The sequence below is a fragment of the Electrophorus electricus genome, chromosome 5 (assembly GCF_013358815.1).
Source record: "Electrophorus electricus isolate fEleEle1 chromosome 5, fEleEle1.pri, whole genome shotgun sequence".
Classification (NCBI taxonomy): Eukaryota; Metazoa; Chordata; class Actinopteri; order Gymnotiformes; family Gymnotidae; genus Electrophorus; species Electrophorus electricus.
Genome location: NC_049539.1, coordinates 10,659,990 through 10,678,044, shown reverse-complemented (window position 1 = coordinate 10,678,044; position 18,055 = coordinate 10,659,990). Strand labels below are relative to the sequence as shown.

The window sequence follows — 18,055 nt, the reverse complement described above, 5'->3', positions numbered from 1 at the left end:
ACAGTGCCTGTGGGTAGTACCTGATATCGCTGGATATACAATGATCCGATTAAAAGCTAAGTATACCTTTTTCAAAAGCACTCTTCGGAGGTTACCGTAACAACCCAATACCAAATGCACACACATGAGCGCTTACTGTGGCCCATTGTGCTGTCAGGGACTGTTATAGTATTACATAAGGCCCTTACGCAAGAGTCCACATGCAGGAAATAGTGTTTCTCACTGCACAATTACTGCACCAAATTCCCCTTCAACAAATGCACGAAGTCACTCTCACAAACTCACGCGTGTCCATCCATATGCTCTTAAACTCTTAACAAATAAGAAGCAACCACATGTTCGGTGTTCTCAGCACACCCCTACAACCCCCTCCACCCTTTGCCCACAGCACTGACAACAACAACAGAATTCAGACCACAAAAAGACGGCTTTTAACGTGCACCAACATGCCACTAGCCGGGTCCGTTGCCATCCTGTTTATCACAGCAGCTACAGTTACCGGTCACCATAGCTCATATTCGTTCCCTTAAAGCGCACCGGGGCAGCGGGAGCGGCGAGACTTGTGCGAAGTGTTGCGGTCCTGGCTACCCAGACGTGTGCGAAATGGTCACTCACTCATGCACAAGTCTGGAGTCACCGCCTCAGTGTTCACACAGCGTGGTTTTATTGAGAAATGAATGAAAAAGGCAAAAAAAAAAAAAAGAAAACAGGCAGAAAAAATTTACATCATATAATTGAGACCGAGCAGTGAAACACATTTCAGAAACACACACGCACACACACACACACACACACACACACACACACACACACACACACACCAAATCACCCCTAAAAAGTACAAAAGTAGGACTTGTCCAGGAGCCTGGGACGGCTGTGGAGTGGAAGACAGTTGACTTTTATCCCAGACCGGCTTCCCCGGCGCCGGTCGGTCAGGGCACCTGGACCCATGTACGTGTAGAAAGATGCCGCGCTGCATTCACGTATCCAGGGCGGTCGGGACCCCTGGGGGCTGTGGAAGGTGCTTGAAACGGGACCATTCCTCACCCTGATTTATTTTTTCTTTTTGCTTACTTTCTTATTGTTGGGGTTGTTTAGTTTTTTTGCAGGGTTTTTTCCCCCCCCCCACAGAAATGTCAACTAGCAGTGCACATATCCACAGTGAGGCTTGTCTTCTTAAAAAAGAGGAAGAAAACTTCGAGGAGGAGCTCAGTATAAAAAACTTTGTTCCTCGGGAAATAATTTGTTTCTTGCAAGACGTCACATCAAGCAGTAAGAAAAGTGTCTCAGACAAATATTGAGTTCCCTGATCCTGCCTGAGGAATGAAGACCCACACAAAGCCCAGTTCAGGTTTCCAATTTTTTGTTGTTGTTTTGTAAATCCCAGAGAGATGATGTTTCCCAGAGTGCACAGGGGTGGGTTTTTGTTTTTTTGTTTGTTTTTAGTGTGTCAGAGGCAAAGGCTCAACTGGTCGCTGATTTGACCAGGAAGAGGTCCTCTGGGGAACTGTGTCCAGATGAGAGTCTTTTAATGAGGAAGATTCTTAGATTCAGTGCTTCTGTATCCTGCATATGTTGCAAGGTGAAAACATTTAATCCTTTCGCGACTTGGCAGGCATGGTATAGAAATCAAAAGATCTTAGATTCTTAAAGATTCAAAACGTTACATACAGCAGGGCCTCCTAAATATGTGCTAATTAAATTACATGTCATATATGACATATTACAAGATATTAGTTGTAACGATACAAAAAGAAACAGGGATCTCCATAAAGGTGCAGCGTCCTACAGGACTTTGTGACCCACTGAAGTCAAAATTGTCAGTGAAATCAAAAATGCTCATTTTGGCCTAAAGCTTTCAGTGATGGGTCTATATTATCTAAAGCATTTTATTGGTGGCCTCGAATTTCACTTCCTGTTTCACTTCGCGTTGATGTTTTTGTTGCCTGAGCGACGGACAGGGACCTTGGAGATGGGGATTCGTGTGCGAGCTGGAGCACCGGTCTTTGTGGCAAGCTTGTGTGAGGTGGGGCTCACAGGGGTGGACAGTGCTCCCTGGCTGGAGGAGTGGGATGGCGGCGTCTGCCTCACACTGATGGGAATCTTTGAGTCTCGAGGGAGACTGGTGCTGCCCTTTATGGAGCGGAATGAAGAAGAGGAGGAGGACGAAGGGTTCCGCGCAGGCGGGCTCATTCTCAGGTCACCCGTGGAAGGCGTCAGAGAGCTCAGGTCATCGTCGTCTGAGCCGACGGCGCCGGGGCTGTCCAGGTCGTAGAGGTCGTAAAGCGCGTCCCCGGAACAGCTGTCCCTCGGCAGGCCGTCCCGCCGCACGAAGCCGCTGTCCTCGTCCTCTGGTCCGGGAGTGGGCGAGTCCCAGTAGCCCTCGTCGCTGGGTGGGGCGTCCTGGAGCTCTTTGTCGATGGGTGGGGGAGAGGGGCGAGCAGGCAGCTGCTTCCCTGCCTTGCTGCTTCCACACACGGGGATCTTACTAAGCCCCAGCCCCTTCACCTGGGGAGTCCTCCTGTCCTGCCGAGCCAGGCTGGGAGAGTCCTCGCCCTTCTGGGGGAGCATGTGCCAAAGCCCTTGCATGTCTGCATCATCCACACCTTCCGGACTGGCCATCTCCTCTCCCCCACCCATGTAGGCAACTATCCCACTGCCCTGAGGCTTTTTAGGGGACAGACACGGTCGGTGGTGGGACGGTATGTAGGGCGAGATGGAGGTCAGGCCCACCACCTGAGGGGGAAGGGGCGGTTTGGCCGGGGAGCACCGCTCAGCGGCGGCCCCACTCACCCTGCGTCCCGCGCAGCCCCCGCTGCTGCTTCCCGTGCCGCTGCTGGTGGCGCTGGCCCCGTTGCCCGAGTCCTCTTCCGGTTCTGCAATGATGTCGCCGCAGCCTGTCAGCGAATCGAAGCTCTTCAGCGAGGTGACATCGGTGAACATGGAACAGAGGCGCTCCACGCACGGCTCAGACGGCGGCTCGGCCGGGTCGTGCTCCGGCGGCTGGGCGGCGACGGCGGCCGGCGCAGACGTCAGGAGGCAGCCCTCCGTCGGAACCCCGTGCAGGGATGGAGCTGGAGAGTCCTCGGTAACTTCCTTCACCAGAGAAGGCGAGCTCTGCCCACCTGCTCCTCCGCTCCCCAGTGACTCCTGCAAAGAGCCCTCCTTCCAGCTCCCTTCCAGGGTGGGACGCTCCTGGAACGTCCGAGGCGAGGGCTCCAGTGTGAGTGCCACCTCCCCCTTCGAGGACTCCCCGCTGTCAGAGCTCCTGGACGGCAGCGGCTCGTCTTCCCGCGCCTCCTTAGCCACCTCCTGGAGATCGGCGGAGTCGTCCCTCGGCGGTGGCTTGCGGCGCCAGCGCATGCTGCCAAACAGCCCCTTTAGCCCACGCCCGCGCTGCCCCAGCGTGGCGGTACCCTCCCCGAAGCGGGCGCTGTTCCTCCGCAGCAGGGACAGAAAGCTGAAGGACTTGGAGATGGCACTGCACACTGATCCCGTGGGGATCCCCTCCGCCGCGCCGCTGCTGGACGACTCGCCCCTCCCGCAGCCCTGTGGCTCGCCTGCCGCGTCCGCCGCCAGGCCGTCGTGGGTCCGGCTCCTGGCCGGCTGCTTGCTGCTGGCTGTGCCCCCTGACTCTCTTTTGTTCTTGACTGTGAAGATGCTCGGCATGCTGCCGGCAGACCTACGCTTGCCGAACAGCTTGAAGGCGGCTTTGCCGATCTTCCCGGATGGCTGAGGCTCGCACGGAGGAGGCTCGCTGCAGTCGCTCTGAACCTCCATAGCGGCTACTCTTCTAAATCTCTTCACCTATCTCTCTCGCGCTCTCTCTCTCTCTCTCTCGCTCCCCTCTCGCTCTCTCCCTTTATTGCCCTTCGTCGCCGACTGCAACTGCACGCTCTCTTCCTCTCGCCTTCCGTCCGCGACTCTGGCTCCTGCTCCCTCTCTCTCTCTCTCTTTCTCTTGTGCCTGCTCATGACAGTCTCTATGGTAACTGGGAGGGCTAAGTCGCTTTCGTCAGCACTGGAGGCAAGCCAGGACTTTTCTTCCTCCGCCCCCACACATCCCCCTCCCTCCTCCGCTTATCTTTACGTTCATTTTTTATTTTCTCATCTGTTCCCTGCACCCCAAGCACAGCCCTCAGTTACCAGTGGCTGTGGAAAGTGCGCAAGTTCCTTTACCCATGAGGTTCAGGAGAGACACTGACACACGAAGTCCAAATGTACAAAGCCCTCTAAGTGTAAACAAATCTAAGCCAGTGGTGAAACTACCCATCAGGTGAGAGGGCTCAGGCTAGCATGGGGCTGAATGGCTACACTAGTGTCTGGACATGGGATTTACATAAAGCCGCTGACTGAAGAAACCGTGGTGACAAAGCTCATTGAGTGGACATTTTCACCCGTTTTTCTTTCTCACGGACATGCGCACAGACGCATGTAATGGCTCTCAGGACTGCCTGATGAGAATGAAATGAGATTAAGGAGCTTCTCTTGTTGACGGTCCTCACCTCTCGTGCGCTGTGCTGGTCTGCTGGATCACGTTCCTCGGGCTCAGCCCATCTGCTTCTGGCATACGGACACAGGGTGACTCCCGCCTTACACCCAATCCTGTTCAACAACAACCCAGCACGAGTGTGTGTGCGTGCCCGCGTGTTATAGTGGTCAGATGGTCAAAGAATGCTGTTTAGCTGTTTCTGGGTCAACTTTCCTGATAAACTTTGCACTGTGGATTAACAGGCAGAAACATGCCTGTATTGATGCAGACGCAACACACAGTCTTTCTGAAATGCAGTTACACTCTTGAAGTGATTTCAATAATAACAAGCACTAACCAGGCCAAAGGAACTGGCCTCTTTACTGTGTTGTCTTTCTTTCCGCCGGATCCGAACGCTTCTTAAATGGATGCTCCCTTTTATTTCCCTCCCTCCCCGCTCCCGGACACAGAGTCCCCCCCCCCCCCCCCCCCCCCCCCCCCCCCCCCCCCCCCCCCCCCCCCCCCCCCCCTGCCATGAAACAATGCCTCCATTCACACACCAGGCAGGAGGGCTTCCCCCAGGCAGGCTTCCCCCGGACAGCGCCCCCCATCCCGCCATCTCGTCGTCACGGCTCCGCGACCCTTTCCTTACGCCTCAGTGTGCCGGGGCCAGGTCAAGGGGGCCACACCTCCCTTGGTGTCCGAATGTGCCTTTTGATTGTGATCTGGTTTTAGGATCGGTGTGTGGGGCAACTGGGACTAAACAGTCATCATCTCTGGATCTGCAGCAAATGTGCTGCCCAGGACGATCTCTGCTTGTGGCCTGAGGAAGCCAAAAGGAACCCAGAACCACAAACGTGTGTGGACATGTGGGTAGTGGAGGAAGAGCGATCAAAGAGAGTTCAAGCTCCAGCAAAACGCAAGGCTGGGATCCCAGTTTGCAGTCCTTCTTCCCATTACACGCTACTTTATTTCTGTGTCCGTAGTCCTGAAAGCATGGAACAAACCTCTGCATGCTCTGTGTCTCCACGGGAACATCCCCGTTACAGCTGAAGGACAGGGTGGACACATGGAATGGATCAGCAGTGCAAGGAGCAGGTGGTGTGTGTGTGTGTGTGTGTGTTTGTGTGTATTGCCGTGGAACTTGATAGTCCTGCTCTTTTTGTATGCCTTGTAGAGAATGTCACACCAGGCACTAAATTCTGGTGGTTATGAAGCATAAAGTCCAGGGACCATCAGTACAGCTCTTTGGTGCACTGATGTATGTCTTAGCTTTTAACTGTTATGAGCTTCAGCTACGCCACTTTGAGATGTTGCAAATTGGAATATATTTTCTGCTATGGATGAATGTAATATTCTGAGGGCCTGGGGAGAAGAGTTTTGGCAGATTATAACCCACCATGTCTGTACTCCTGTAAGGCACCTTCGTGTCCCAAAGATCTATAGCCAGATGTCCAAATGTTCACTGCATTAAACTGGCCCTGCCACACTCTCTCTGTCCATTAGCCCATGCGGGCGTACACACACACGCGGGGAACTTACATAGGCACGCGCCGCAGCACATTTGCTGGAATGTTCAATTAGCAGTGAGGACTCAGTAACTCAAGCATTCATTACTACACAGCACTTAGCTCCTCAGTGTTTTAAATTAACTCGCTACAACTATGTACTGACAGTACACTTTAAACATTATTGAAAAAGTGAAAGTGAAAGTGATGAGATTTTGGGTCAGTAGAACCGTATTTTTTTTCCCATTCCCCAGTCTCCACATAAAGTCAGAGTTCAGAGACACAGATGTTGTATGGATCAGATGAATAATGGGTTGGTATGTGTATAAAGATCAGGTGAAGAACCCAAGAGAGAGAAACAAAAGGAAACCATATCAGATAGCACCTGCCGAGACCCACCTGTGATGTGTTGTCTGCGTTTCTACCCCATCCCCCACAGTTTAGCTATAGTGCTTCTCTCACACCTTACAGGTGAGGCACACCTCTGCTAGTACAGGAAAACAGCTACAGGCTTTGGGCAGGGGGGATTTCCATGTCCAAATGGAAGCAGCATGAGATTGTTGCATAAAGTGCTGCAATAGATGACCCATAGATTATATTGCTTCCTAATTTTGCTGTTGGGATTATCAGATCTACTGAACTACTTTTTCAGGTGAGAATGCAGTGGAGGTACCGTTGCATATCTGCAGCACTCATTCCACATGCCATGCTGGTGTTATTTGTGGTTACTGTTGCTACCCCCCTGGCTGGCAGTTCCAACATTCCCTCCCCAGAGAACAAAGCAAGGAACCAACCCCCACTGACCCACAATCCAGCCCGTGGGGGGTGGGAGTGGAGGGTGACTTTGGGTTGGGAATGCTGGTCTGGGCATGGCTGCCACTGGCCGTCTCCCAGGCTCGCAGTGGTACGTACCAGAGGAAAATCCTCTTATAATCCTGATCCAGCCCGAGACGCAGGCCTCTGGGCTCCAGCGCCAATAATCAGCTCTGGGGGCAGAGCGGTGAACAAGTGGGGCTTAAAGTGGAAGGAAATCCCTCAGTGGAAAGGGCGCCCATGTCCCACACCTAGCTTCCCCTCAGAAAGGGTTACTCGTTTGGGACTGAGTGTGATGGATGGATGACTACACAGTAGCTAGACACCAGTGCTTAAATGATTTATAGCAATTCTACATGACCACCAGTAAACGTGTGTGACCCCCGTGTTGCTTTCTTATCCGGAACACTGATGTCGGTGAAGGCCAATTAATCTCTCCAATGTTCCACATCTGCTCTTCACTGATATGAAGGCAATTCTGTACTTATCCTTCATTTTATATGAATCACCCTTTTGTTGACAAATGTCCAAATACCTTCTGAATGTCAAATGTGAAGCCCAAACAAAGTAGTTACAGTTTTGTTCCTGTCCTCCATTTAACAATTTAATCTTTTTTAGTGCTATTCACATTGTTTAAGAAAATTTTTTTTTTAATTCCTTAAGGACAATGACAGATACATCCTCACATTAACAGCGGCTTTACATGACAGAACACATCTTTCCATGTGTTCCCCATCCAGCAATTTTATATGCGGAGGCTATCACAAAGGCCCTCACTGAATGAACACACACACACACACACACACACACACACCACTGAGCTTTGAGAATATACAAATTTTTTTTTTTTTTCCTCCTCAGTCCTTCTGGATTTCCATATTCCAGTATGCCATAAGTCCTCAGCAGGTCATTCGGGCCACCCCAAACTCCAGGCTGACCATGGCTGGCTCGTTCTTGGAGCTGAACGAGCTCTGAAGCTCCCCGTATCCATTCTCTGTGGCACTGCTGCCCTCTACAGTCCGTTCCCCGCCATTGCCGTCTGGAGCGTCCTCCAGCGCCTCCTCGCCCAACACCTCCTCTTCCTGCTGCGCCTCCTTGCGGCTGAGTGGGGCCCCAAGGATGAGTGACTGGGGTCGGGGAGGGAGTCTGTGCTCCCTGGACCAGCTGTGGAGCTCCAGCGGAGAGGTGCTCACCCCCAACGTCTGAAGCTTCTGGAGGGGAACAGAAGGGGTGAGTGGGTAGGTGTGTGTGTGTGTGCGCGTCACAACAGAGAAACAGATGGAGCAAAGTGTGGCTCACAGGAGGTGGCCAGGACAGGCAGAAAGGAGACAGGAGTGTGTGAGCAGAGAGACATGAAAGCAAGACGATAAGAGCCAGCAAGAAGACAAAAGAGAGGTGGGGAAGAAGGTGGGTGAGGAAGGTGCCCAGCTACATCAGTGAACAGGGGAGGAGTCGTGGAGAGAGGAGAGGGATTGAAGAGGAGTGTTGGTGCAACGGAGAGGAGAAGAGAGGAGGTATGAGCTCACCGCCTGCAGGGTGTGTGCCGTGTCCTCCAGCTTACTGTTACTCTCCTTCAGTGTGAGTGTGTGTTTGAGTATGGACTGACGTGGGTGCATGGTGCGGTCGAACTGATGGTACATGTTCCTCCAAAACCTGTAACACACAGACACATGGCTTTTTAAGATTTCTGGGTTGGGTTTGTAGAGAGCGGGTGGTGATGGGGGGCTTTGATGGAGCAGGTGTCGGTCATACTTGAAGTTCCAGGGCTGCGTGGAGGGCTCCAGCACTGGGTGTCTCTCTGCAAAGCTGGGACTGTACACGGGATTCAGGTAATTGTGCTGCTCACTTAACAGGTGAGCCCACAAGGAGTAGGTCCTGTCCTTTAGCCTGCAAACACACACGAGCACACAGGGGCTGATGGGGTGAATGGGGACAGGGCATGTTGGTATAGGCATACATGCACATGCGTTTGTGTGTGTGGAGGGGACACACTCACTGCAGCTCCTCTCTCTGCCTCTGGCTGTTCCCCAGGAAGTTGCCAAACTGGCAGGAGTGCACATGCTCATGCAGCTGGATGAGGAACCACTCGCTGAACTCGAAGGCCTGGGGGAACTGCTCCATCAGCTGCCACACACAGTCCAGGAACTGCGTGAAGACGGGGGACACCTCTCTTGGGTCGCCATCCAGCTGGTCACACCTGTGACGGTGGTGGCAAGGAGACAGCGATGAGCTCACACCACAGCAGCCAGAAGGAGTAGCTCAGTGGTTAAGGTACCTGACTAGTAGTCGGAAGGTTGCCAGTTCGAGCCCCAACACTGCCAAGTTGTCACTGTTGGGCCCCTGAATAAGGCCCTTAACCCTCACTTGCTCAAGTTGTGTTCAGCTATAATTGTAAGTGGCTTTGGGAAAAAGTGTCAGCTAAATTTAAATTAAATGGTGGGATTACATAAAACGAGATGCCGACATGCAAATGTAATATTAATGTGGGGGAGACAGAGGGAGCTCAGGCGGAGACAAAGGGAGCGTGAGGGGGGAAACAGCGGGATCTCAGGGGAGACAGAGATAGAACCACTTAATACCTGTCTGCAAACTTGTGCCCGAAAGAGATCCACTCTTTCTCGATCAACACCTTAGAGGAGAGGAAGGAGGTGACATGAGGGGAAGGCTCTCAACAACCCAGCTTTACACACACACACACACACACACACACACACACACACACACACACACACACACACACACACACACATTTGGGTTTACAACTCCACTCCAAGGGCCCCACTGCCCAGCACTTTCAGGATTTCCCTGCTCTGACCCAGCACGCGTGATCCAGCACTTTAGCTCATCGTCAAGCCCGTCATTTGCTGGATCAGGTGTGCCAGGGAAACCTCAAACTGTGGGTCAGTAAAGCTGGAGTTGAAAAGCCCTGTGTTCTAGTACCAGCATATTGCTATATCGCAGCACTGAGGCGGTCAGTCGCCCTGCGGCAGTGCCCCAGCTGGGCGTCCCTTGGGGCTGGACCTGGGCGACACGGCTGCTCAGCCTGGGCGCGTACCATGAAGCCTTTGAGGGTGCGGTAGTAGGGATCCATAAGCAGGGCTCCCAGAGCGCAGACCTGAGCCGTGCGGTCCCACCCGTCAGAGCAGTGCACCAGCACACTCGCCCCCTCTACCGTCACCGCCTACGGATGAGACATCAAAGTTCATTTCATCCAATAAAGCATCACCAACACTAAAAACGTTACCAACAGCCGAGAAAATCTACCAATGCATCAACAGCCGTTATCAAGGCTGCGGAAAAGTCTGTATGCGGTTCATTTAAATGGGTATGGCAAAATGACAGCAGAGAGTGTAGGTGTGTAACGGTTGCCAGGAACCTTTGTGAGGAAAATAGCAGCGTCAACGATGGCTTTGATATGTCGCAGCCAGCCACTGCTTTCAAGTCCTAACAGGTAATCGTTCACAGAGAGAGAGCGTGTGCCCACCACTGAGAGAAAGGGAGAGGGAGAGAGAGAGAAAGATTAGCCGAGATGAGAAATGGTGAATGCGTAACTTTTCAAAATGCTTGGTTTTGTCAGACCTTCCAGAAGCTTTTGCAGACTGGCCCTCATCACGTGGATGTTCTCGATGCCCACGAACTGGAAGCGGATGTTAGAATAGTTGTCCTCATTCTCATAACCTTTGCCCGCTGCCCGGTTCGCCAAGGCGTTCAGCTATGAACACATTCCAGAGATGAGCAGAGGCTCGCAGCCCCGCCCTCCTCCCACAAGCAGGGTGTGGCCAGGCGTGGCGGTGGGCGGGGCTAACCTTCGGCCTGGTGTCCATCACGTAGACAAAGCGGCTGTTGTGGTTGGCTTTGCTGATGGCCTGCAGCATGTGCTCATCCTCCAGACAGCGAGCACTGAAGCCCGAGAGAGGCTGGCTGCATCGACACACTGCAGCCTATGTCAGCAGGAGCGCACACACACACACACGCGCAAAGTTACTGCAAGAATATATAGTCTGGACAGATAAGTTTAATGCAATCACAGCTTTGCAGGTGTACAGAGCTAGGTTTACATGCTGGAATCCTGTTACTGCCTCAATAAAAATACTCCTCCAAATACAAGTGTGTGTGTGTGTGTCTGTGTGAGAGACAGAGAGAGAGAGAAAGAGAGAAAGAAACAGGGATGAACCCTTATTCTGGCTTTTATTAGATTATTAGATTTACTGGTTTATATTTAATGCTTCAGGCCTTATATGATGCACCATGTGGCCTGAGTGATCACCGAAGGGCTGAAAAACTCAAAAGTCCCAGCAGGCAACAGGAGATGCGCATGCCTGCCAGCGTTGTCCGCTCCTCTCTCTATCACACCCTCTCTCAGTAGTGCTGTGGTCCTACCTTCTTCTCCTGGTAAAAATACGTGAGGACGGGGAAGCGCCCTTTACTCCTGAACTTGGAGCTCCCGACGATGATGGGTTTACTGGCTGTGATGGGTACGTACAGGTCTCTGGGGTACGTCTCACACACCTGGCCCAAAGACAGCAGCCAGGCATAGATGTCACTGGGCAGTATACACATGAGAACTAAAGAGGTGTGGGATGCAGCATTGAGATTAGCTGGACAGAGGTTTCTAGCCAGTTTCTAGCTAGACTGAAAGAATCTCTGGCATCTTTCCTTTTGCCAACCAATAGCAGTCTTTTGTCTTTCAGGCCTTTTTTTTGGCCAAATCTAGGTTGCCTGATAACTTCATAAAACAGAAAGTGGAGCATGAATGTTCCCAAATTAGACAGAGTGACCGATACTGTATCGTCATCCGGCGTGACTAAGCGGACTACCACCTTCATTTTTTTATCTTCAGGACTAGAGAAAGAAGTGGCAGTTCGGGGGTCACAAGCACTTTCGGAAAGGCAGTCAGAGCTAGCTGGGCCCAGGCAGACGTCCCCGTCCCCCAGCGTACCTTATAGTCTCGGTTGACGTCTGAGAGCTGCCACTGGTCACAGGGCAGGCCCAAACGCTCAAACTCAGCGGTGAGGTCAATGAGCTGCCAGCCCACCTCCCTCTGCTGCTCGTTCTGCTTGGGGTTGTAGGAGAATGCGTAAAGCTCATCGTATGACACTGCGTGACACACACACACACACACACACACACACACACACACACACACACACACACACACACACACACACACACACACACACACACACACACACACACACACACACACACACATACAGACATACATGTCCCCTTTACAACATAAACAAAGTCAAATTTGGAAGTTCTTCAGCCATCTGTAGTCTGAAATGACAAACACACACACACACACACGCACGCACGCACATGCACGCACACGCGTGCCCATCTGCACACATGCCCACCTGGCCGGAGGAGGCGAAGCAGTGAGCTGTAGACATCATGGCAGTCGCGCTCACGTGGCACCACGAAGTGCACCACCCGGAAGTTCCGACACTGAATAAGCAGCGGGCAGCCACTGGTGGTCAGCGAGAGCTTCTCCACCGATGCGATGTGGTGGTGTAGGATCTGGGGGGTGGGGGAAGAGCAGGCACCATCACACCCCTGCCCGGATCTTCCTAGAGCACTACCAGGTTCTCTGCTTACCTGCATTGGTATTATGTGGTGGTTTGTCTGCATTGTAAAATCACTCCTTGAACATCTTCTGCCCATTAAATTTTAGTTCTTTTGATTTGACAGTTCTTAGCCTGCTGAAATATAAAGCTGGACCCAAATCTTTTTCAAGAATGCACAAATGAATGGTAGAAGAAGCACATAAGGCTTCCAAAGGCATATCATTACCATATCCATCTAATTAGTTGCATAGTTGTCCTGAGGAGTCATTAAAATGCACATTTATCTGCATTTATGCATAAAGAGACTTGAGGAACATCTTGTCCTTGAATGTGAATATATGCATATGCACATATGCAATGGGTACAACCCAAGTTAACTGACCTGGGGTACAAAAGCCCCCTTCAGTGTGTGAGTATGTTGGGATCACTTGGCCATAGACTGAAAGAGGACCTCTCCGACCTTCAGTCTGAATTTCACTAGAGTCATAAAGATGAATCACAGAGCTCTTTCTGCTCATACAATGGGAGCCTATGGCATGTCATAATTCAATCTAGAGTTATGTTTCACTGAACAAAACTGAACTCAGAGTACTGATGCAGTAGGCATGCACATCCATCTGTAAACAGGCTTTTATGACCACGACATGGCGCTCATGATACTGCCAAAGGCAGCACGTCGTACAGCCATAGCACTTTATGGCCATGATAGATAAGGATTAGTCTCAGATCGGGTGACAGCATTTGAGAAGGACGCTTGACGGTGACTGGTGCCAGATGGACCAGTCCTCTCCAAATCCTACGTTTCCCAGCATACCACATCCTGCACTGGCCAAAGCAACAAGCAAGACTCTATTTACCCTGCTCCCGCCACATAATCAACTCTCATAGCAAAAAAACTGAGGTGGAGCTGAGAGATCTTTGGTGTAACCACATATCAGGGTCCTGTGAGAGACGATCCACGACGCAGCTGTTCTTACCCAGATCTCGTGAGCACCGGGCACGTTGCTCTCCACAAAGATCAGGTGGGTGGCAGTCAAGTACAGGGTTCCTGTGGTGGTCTTGTTGTTGAAGCGGTCCAGAAGCTTCACCTGCTCCACCTGTGGACAGAAGGCTAGCAACCATTAACCATGCAGGGAGAAAACAGCTATGTCGGCATCTCATTTTATGTAATCCCACCATTTAATTTAAATTTATGGCATTTAACTGATGCTTTTATCCAAAATGACTTACCATTATGACTGAATACAACTTGAGCAATTGAAGGTTAAGGGCCTTGCTCGGGGGCCCAACAGTGGCAACTTGGTGGTGCTGGGGCTTGAACTGCCAACATTCTGATTACTATTAAGTACCTTAACCACTGAGCTGCCACTGTCCATTACTGCTGTAATGTCATCTAGTGAGGTTACAGTAAAATTCCATTTAATGACATACCTTAGGGCTCAGACAAAGTCTAAATGAAGCATAAGTTTAAAAAAAATAAATAAATCTCCATCAAATTGACACTGAGCTTAACTAAATGTATGGGACAGTTGGGGAAGAGAACACAGGGATGGTTGGAAAATTGTTAGAGATAAGCACTGGGCCTTAAGAAAAACAGTACAACTCTTTCTAACGGAAACATGGCAATGAGGTGGCAATTTGCTTGGCCCTGAACCAAGCAAACCTCCCCAAATTTTAATTACTTTTTCAAACCTCATTCAATTGGGCATGGTGGTGGCTTAGCTGTAATTTTTAATCACTTCAATCACTCTCCTACTCTACCACCCACCAAAGCCCAACCCATAATTTTTACCTTAATTACCTGAACTCCACACATTAGCTAGGTCCATGTCCCCTGCTTGTTGGAGATCTCAAAATTCATGTAAATGGCCCTGACTTCAAATTCGCTACACTTTTCTTCACATTCCTTGACAGCTTTTAATTTATCCAGTTGGTAGATTCTCCTACTCGTGTTAAGGGATGCACACTCAACTCAATCTGTTCCTGTTCTCTTCTCTTCTTTACTTGAAGCTTCACTCACTCCGCTTTTACCTCTGATAACATGTTTATTGTCTTTGTGGTCTTTCTGCTGTTCCACCACTATTTGGTTAGCAAACTAATTTGTTTTTGCACACCATTGATTCAACTACCTTTACCCATTCTATCTACTCTATCGTTAGACAATGCACTTTCTTCTCCTAAGGCACATGCTACAATGCTTACCTTTAAAAACTAATAGTGTCTCTTACCACTCCTTCATTCTGGTTTACTCCAGAGCTTCGTAATATGAAACAGGATGGACATCGCTTGGAAAGACCCTACAAGCTCATGCTTATAAACAACATATATCAGTGTACAGAAATGCGATACACACTGCAAAAAACAACATATTTTTCCAATCAGACCCAGAACACTAACTTTCTTCATCACTTTTCTACAGTTGCTAAGCTATTTAAACCCCCTGAAAACATGGTGTCTTCTGAGAATTGATTCTTTTCTCAGAAAACAAACTTTCTAACATCTATAGTTCTCTAGTAGCCCATACAGTTCAGGCTTACACCCTTTCCCTGTTTCTCTTTTCTTAATAACATCTTTTAACATGGTTGACTCTTCTCAGATTCCTGATATTATTGCTACTATTATCGTACCACTACCTGCTCTTTTGATGCTACCCCCTGAGCTCTTGTTAAAGCCTGTCTACTTGTCTAGTGCCCCACTTCACTACATTTTTTAATCAATCGCTTCTCTTTAGTCACATACCCCACGTCATTGATGTTGCAATAGTCGTCCCCATTCTAAAAGACCTGGCCTAGACCCTAATAATTTCAATAGCTATTTCACCAATTTTCCATTTATCTCCAAAGTTCATGAGCGAGTTGTTGCTACCCGGCTTCATGCCTACCTAGACAACCAGTTTTTTTAATCTTTTAAAACAGATTTTCACTCTTAACACTGTAAAGAAACTACCCTCATTAAAGTTACCTCTTCTGAACTGCTGCACACTCCAACCTCATCCTACTGGATACAAGTGCTGAGTTTGACACATTTTTCCACTCTTTCCTTTTCTTTAGCCTTCGTGAGCTAGTATCAGTGGTTCTGTTCTTAACTGGTTTACCTCTTGCATCATAGATAGGTTCAGACCTCTTCTACCTGTTCTTTCTCCAGGGGTCCCTCAAGGTTCTGTTCCTCCTGCTTGGTCATATCATGCACCACTTAAAATTGGATTTTCATTTCTACTTGGATTAGATACACATTACACTATATACATTTATATAGTTACTTAAGGCCTAATCTGTTAATAACCTCTCATACAAACAGAATCCTGTCTATCAGGAGCCAAATGCTGGATGAAACCATTTTCTCATGTTAAACAGTGATAAGACTGAGCTCATTCTCACTGACTCTAAATCAGTGTTATAGTGGTTCTAGAACTCTTTCCCCATTTATGATTTATTGGTTTCCCCCTGCCAATGAGGTTTGTAATCTGGGTGTCATCCTTGATTCAACACTCATGTTAATGCTCCTTTCTTCCACTTGCGCAACACAGCAAAGATTAGCCCATACCTCTCTGTCTGCTGCCAAGCCTCTTATTCATGCCTTCATTTCTAGCTACCTTGATTGTTGTAACTTTCTTCTTCCTAAGATTAACTCTGCATTAATTCTCAAACTCTGAACAGTCCAGAATTCTGCTATCTTTTAAATCATACATCTTTTAACTCTCAGCACATCACCCCCATTTTATGTTACCACGACTGGCTTCCCGTTAAATATCACATTCATGTCAAAATCCTCTTAGCCACATTCAAGGCTCTTAATCACACTCCTTTATCTCTCTTCTCTCCTTCCCCCTTACACAGCCACAAATGCTCTCAGGTCCTGCATGGCCGGTCTGTTAGCTGTGCACAACTGCTACTGCCTTCAAATCCATTTAGAAGAGCGTGCTAGGGCACATTGGTAAAGAACAAGTCTTTATCCAGTGCAGCTGAAGATGAAAACTGCAGGCCAACACCCAAAACAGCCAAGGCTGGTTTCTCTAGCTTGTTTCTCCCTCTAGATTACCAAACACCAACATTTTGGGTTGTGGAATGGGCTAGTGATTTGGAGCCTGGGTCCTGAACTCATTTCACCAGCAAAGCATTGGCCCTTACCATTAGAACAGGGTTAATATCTCATGTACAGTAGTTATTTCATACAGGTGAAATGATTGCACATACATGTTTGAATGTTGTTAACAATCAGGTGGATGACTACCACTCAAAGTTGCATGGAGACAGTCAGATTGGATAGTGTTCAGCTGTGGTTGCAGTTTGCTGGAATCAAACTACATTTAGGCCTAGCTCAGTTCCATAGCAACTGGTCTGCAGCTAAGCATACACTGGACTCTCAGATTAAAGGCAGCTGTCCATACTCAAAAGAACTGAATAAGAGTTTAGTACAGTTTGGCTCAGTGATGGATTACAAATGCGATTCACTAGCAAAGAAACAGGGAAAGAATTACAAAACATCTCCCACAGTTTTGTCTCTCTTGATTATCTCTGGGTTATTTTGAAATTATAAAAGTGGGACAAAGAGGAACAGCTTTTAGCTGCAAGCACAAAACTTGTTCAAATGTACAGCATATGGAACAGATACATGAATACATCTGTTGAGTGGGGCTACAAAAGTCAAGGTTGCCAAAGCCCCACAATAACAGCAGTAGTAGCAGTAGAGCAAAAGCCAAAACAACCCAACATGAACAATTCTGCACAGGTAGTCCACCACACAACTTGCAGTCACAATAGAATGCTTGACTAAAATGTTCTGGGCTACTTATAAAAAAATAAAAAAACAACATGCGTAAATAACCACTAGTTGCTCAGAAAATGCAAATATAGGCAGAGCATCACTATTTTACTGCAGCACTGAGACTGGATGCTAGTGAACATTATAGCCATTTATGTCAACAACGTCAGATCCATTTTAGGTGGCTGGAATTCTTAGTCTGACTTTCTTATTTTTCTTTGGAAAACTGGCCTTTTAGGATGAAAATGTAAAAGGAATTATAATGTAGTGACCATTATAGAATGCAAGCTTATTGAACAGACATAACGCTGACAAACATAGGTCAGCTACATACTGTATATAAGAAAACAGCACTTACACAAAAGATCAAATTGTATAGCTAGTTAGCTAGATGGCTAATGCTACTGGACTAGCTACAGCAGCTAGCAACATTATAGCTAACTGGCCAATCTCATATCCATCTTAAATGTTATTATATCGAAATAAAATTACCAGCTTTCACGTCATCCAGTGATTTAATTAACTACACGCCGTATCAGAAATTTCAGTGACAGAAAAGCTGTCACTGTTGCTGGAGCTACTTACCTAACAGCTACCTAGCCTAGCTGGCTACACAAGCAAGGAGTGCTTCAGCTAATTTAACGTCTTATCTTCAGATCGATTAACGTTACCTTTGGGGTTCGGATGTGCTCCATGAGACCCTGGGAGCAATGTTGTCAAGGATCAAGCAAAAAAAAAACAAACAAAAAAACAATTATGTTCACACATAAAAAGCAAGGAAAAGCTGCCTCCTCTGAAAGCTACACTCTATGCAGCATCTCAGATATCTGAATGTTTCTGCTTCCTGCCCTGTACTTCCTCGTTGGGCGTGTCCACGCCACGTACAGATAAATGCATTTTGGGTATTGTTGTCTCAGACTCAGTTATCTTTAA

The 18,055-nt window shown here is 48.8% G+C and overlaps 2 protein-coding genes across 4 annotated transcripts; both read right to left on the bottom strand.

The window, feature by feature from the left end:
* Positions 1-641: 641 nt before the first annotated feature.
* amer2 (APC membrane recruitment protein 2) lies at positions 642-3,944 on the bottom strand. The gene has a single exon (XM_027005258.2). It carries the CDS (start codon positions 3,778-3,780, stop codon positions 1,921-1,923), a length of 1,860 nt encoding a protein of 619 aa, XP_026861059.2. The 5' UTR covers positions 3,781-3,944; the 3' UTR covers positions 642-1,920.
* Positions 3,945-7,414: 3,470 nt separating this feature from the next.
* On the bottom strand, positions 7,415-17,957 carry mtmr6 (myotubularin related protein 6). Of its 3 annotated transcripts, XM_027005369.2 has the most exons (14): positions 17,794-17,957; positions 13,339-13,458; positions 12,152-12,314; positions 11,731-11,888; positions 11,172-11,300; positions 10,598-10,732; positions 10,371-10,503; positions 10,168-10,277; positions 9,847-9,972; positions 9,371-9,420; positions 8,788-8,988; positions 8,544-8,678; positions 8,318-8,444; positions 7,415-8,002 (listed from the first exon to the last, which is right to left on the bottom strand). In XM_027005369.2, exons 1-14 carry the CDS (start codon positions 17,815-17,817, stop codon positions 7,691-7,693), a joined length of 1,923 nt encoding a protein of 640 aa, XP_026861170.2. In that variant the 5' UTR covers positions 17,818-17,957; the 3' UTR covers positions 7,415-7,690. The 3 variants fall into 3 exon arrangements, with proteins under 3 accessions (XP_026861170.2, XP_026861171.2, XP_026861172.2); XM_027005370.2 differs by lacking the exons at positions 13,339-13,458; positions 17,794-17,957 and adding an exon at positions 12,393-13,331; XM_027005371.2 differs by lacking the exons at positions 13,339-13,458; positions 17,794-17,957 and adding an exon at positions 12,393-13,331 and having other exon boundaries at positions 11,731-11,844.
* Between the last annotated feature and the right edge of the window lie 98 nt (positions 17,958-18,055).

Coding starts and splice junctions, on each gene's coding strand:
- amer2 (XM_027005258.2), bottom strand. CDS start 3,780: ATGGAGGTTCAGAGCGACTGCAGCGAGCCTCCTCCGTGCGAGCCTCAG.
- mtmr6 (XM_027005369.2), bottom strand. CDS start 17,817: ATGGAGCACATCCGAACCCCAAAG. Junction 13,459..17,793: donor AGCACATCCGAACCCCAAAG/GTAACGTTAATC, acceptor TTCTGTCCACAG/GTGGAGCAGGTGAAGCTTCT. Junction 8,003..8,317: donor CGGCACACACCCTGCAGGCG/GTGAGCTCATAC, acceptor GTTCCCCTCCAG/AAGCTTCAGACGTTGGGGGT.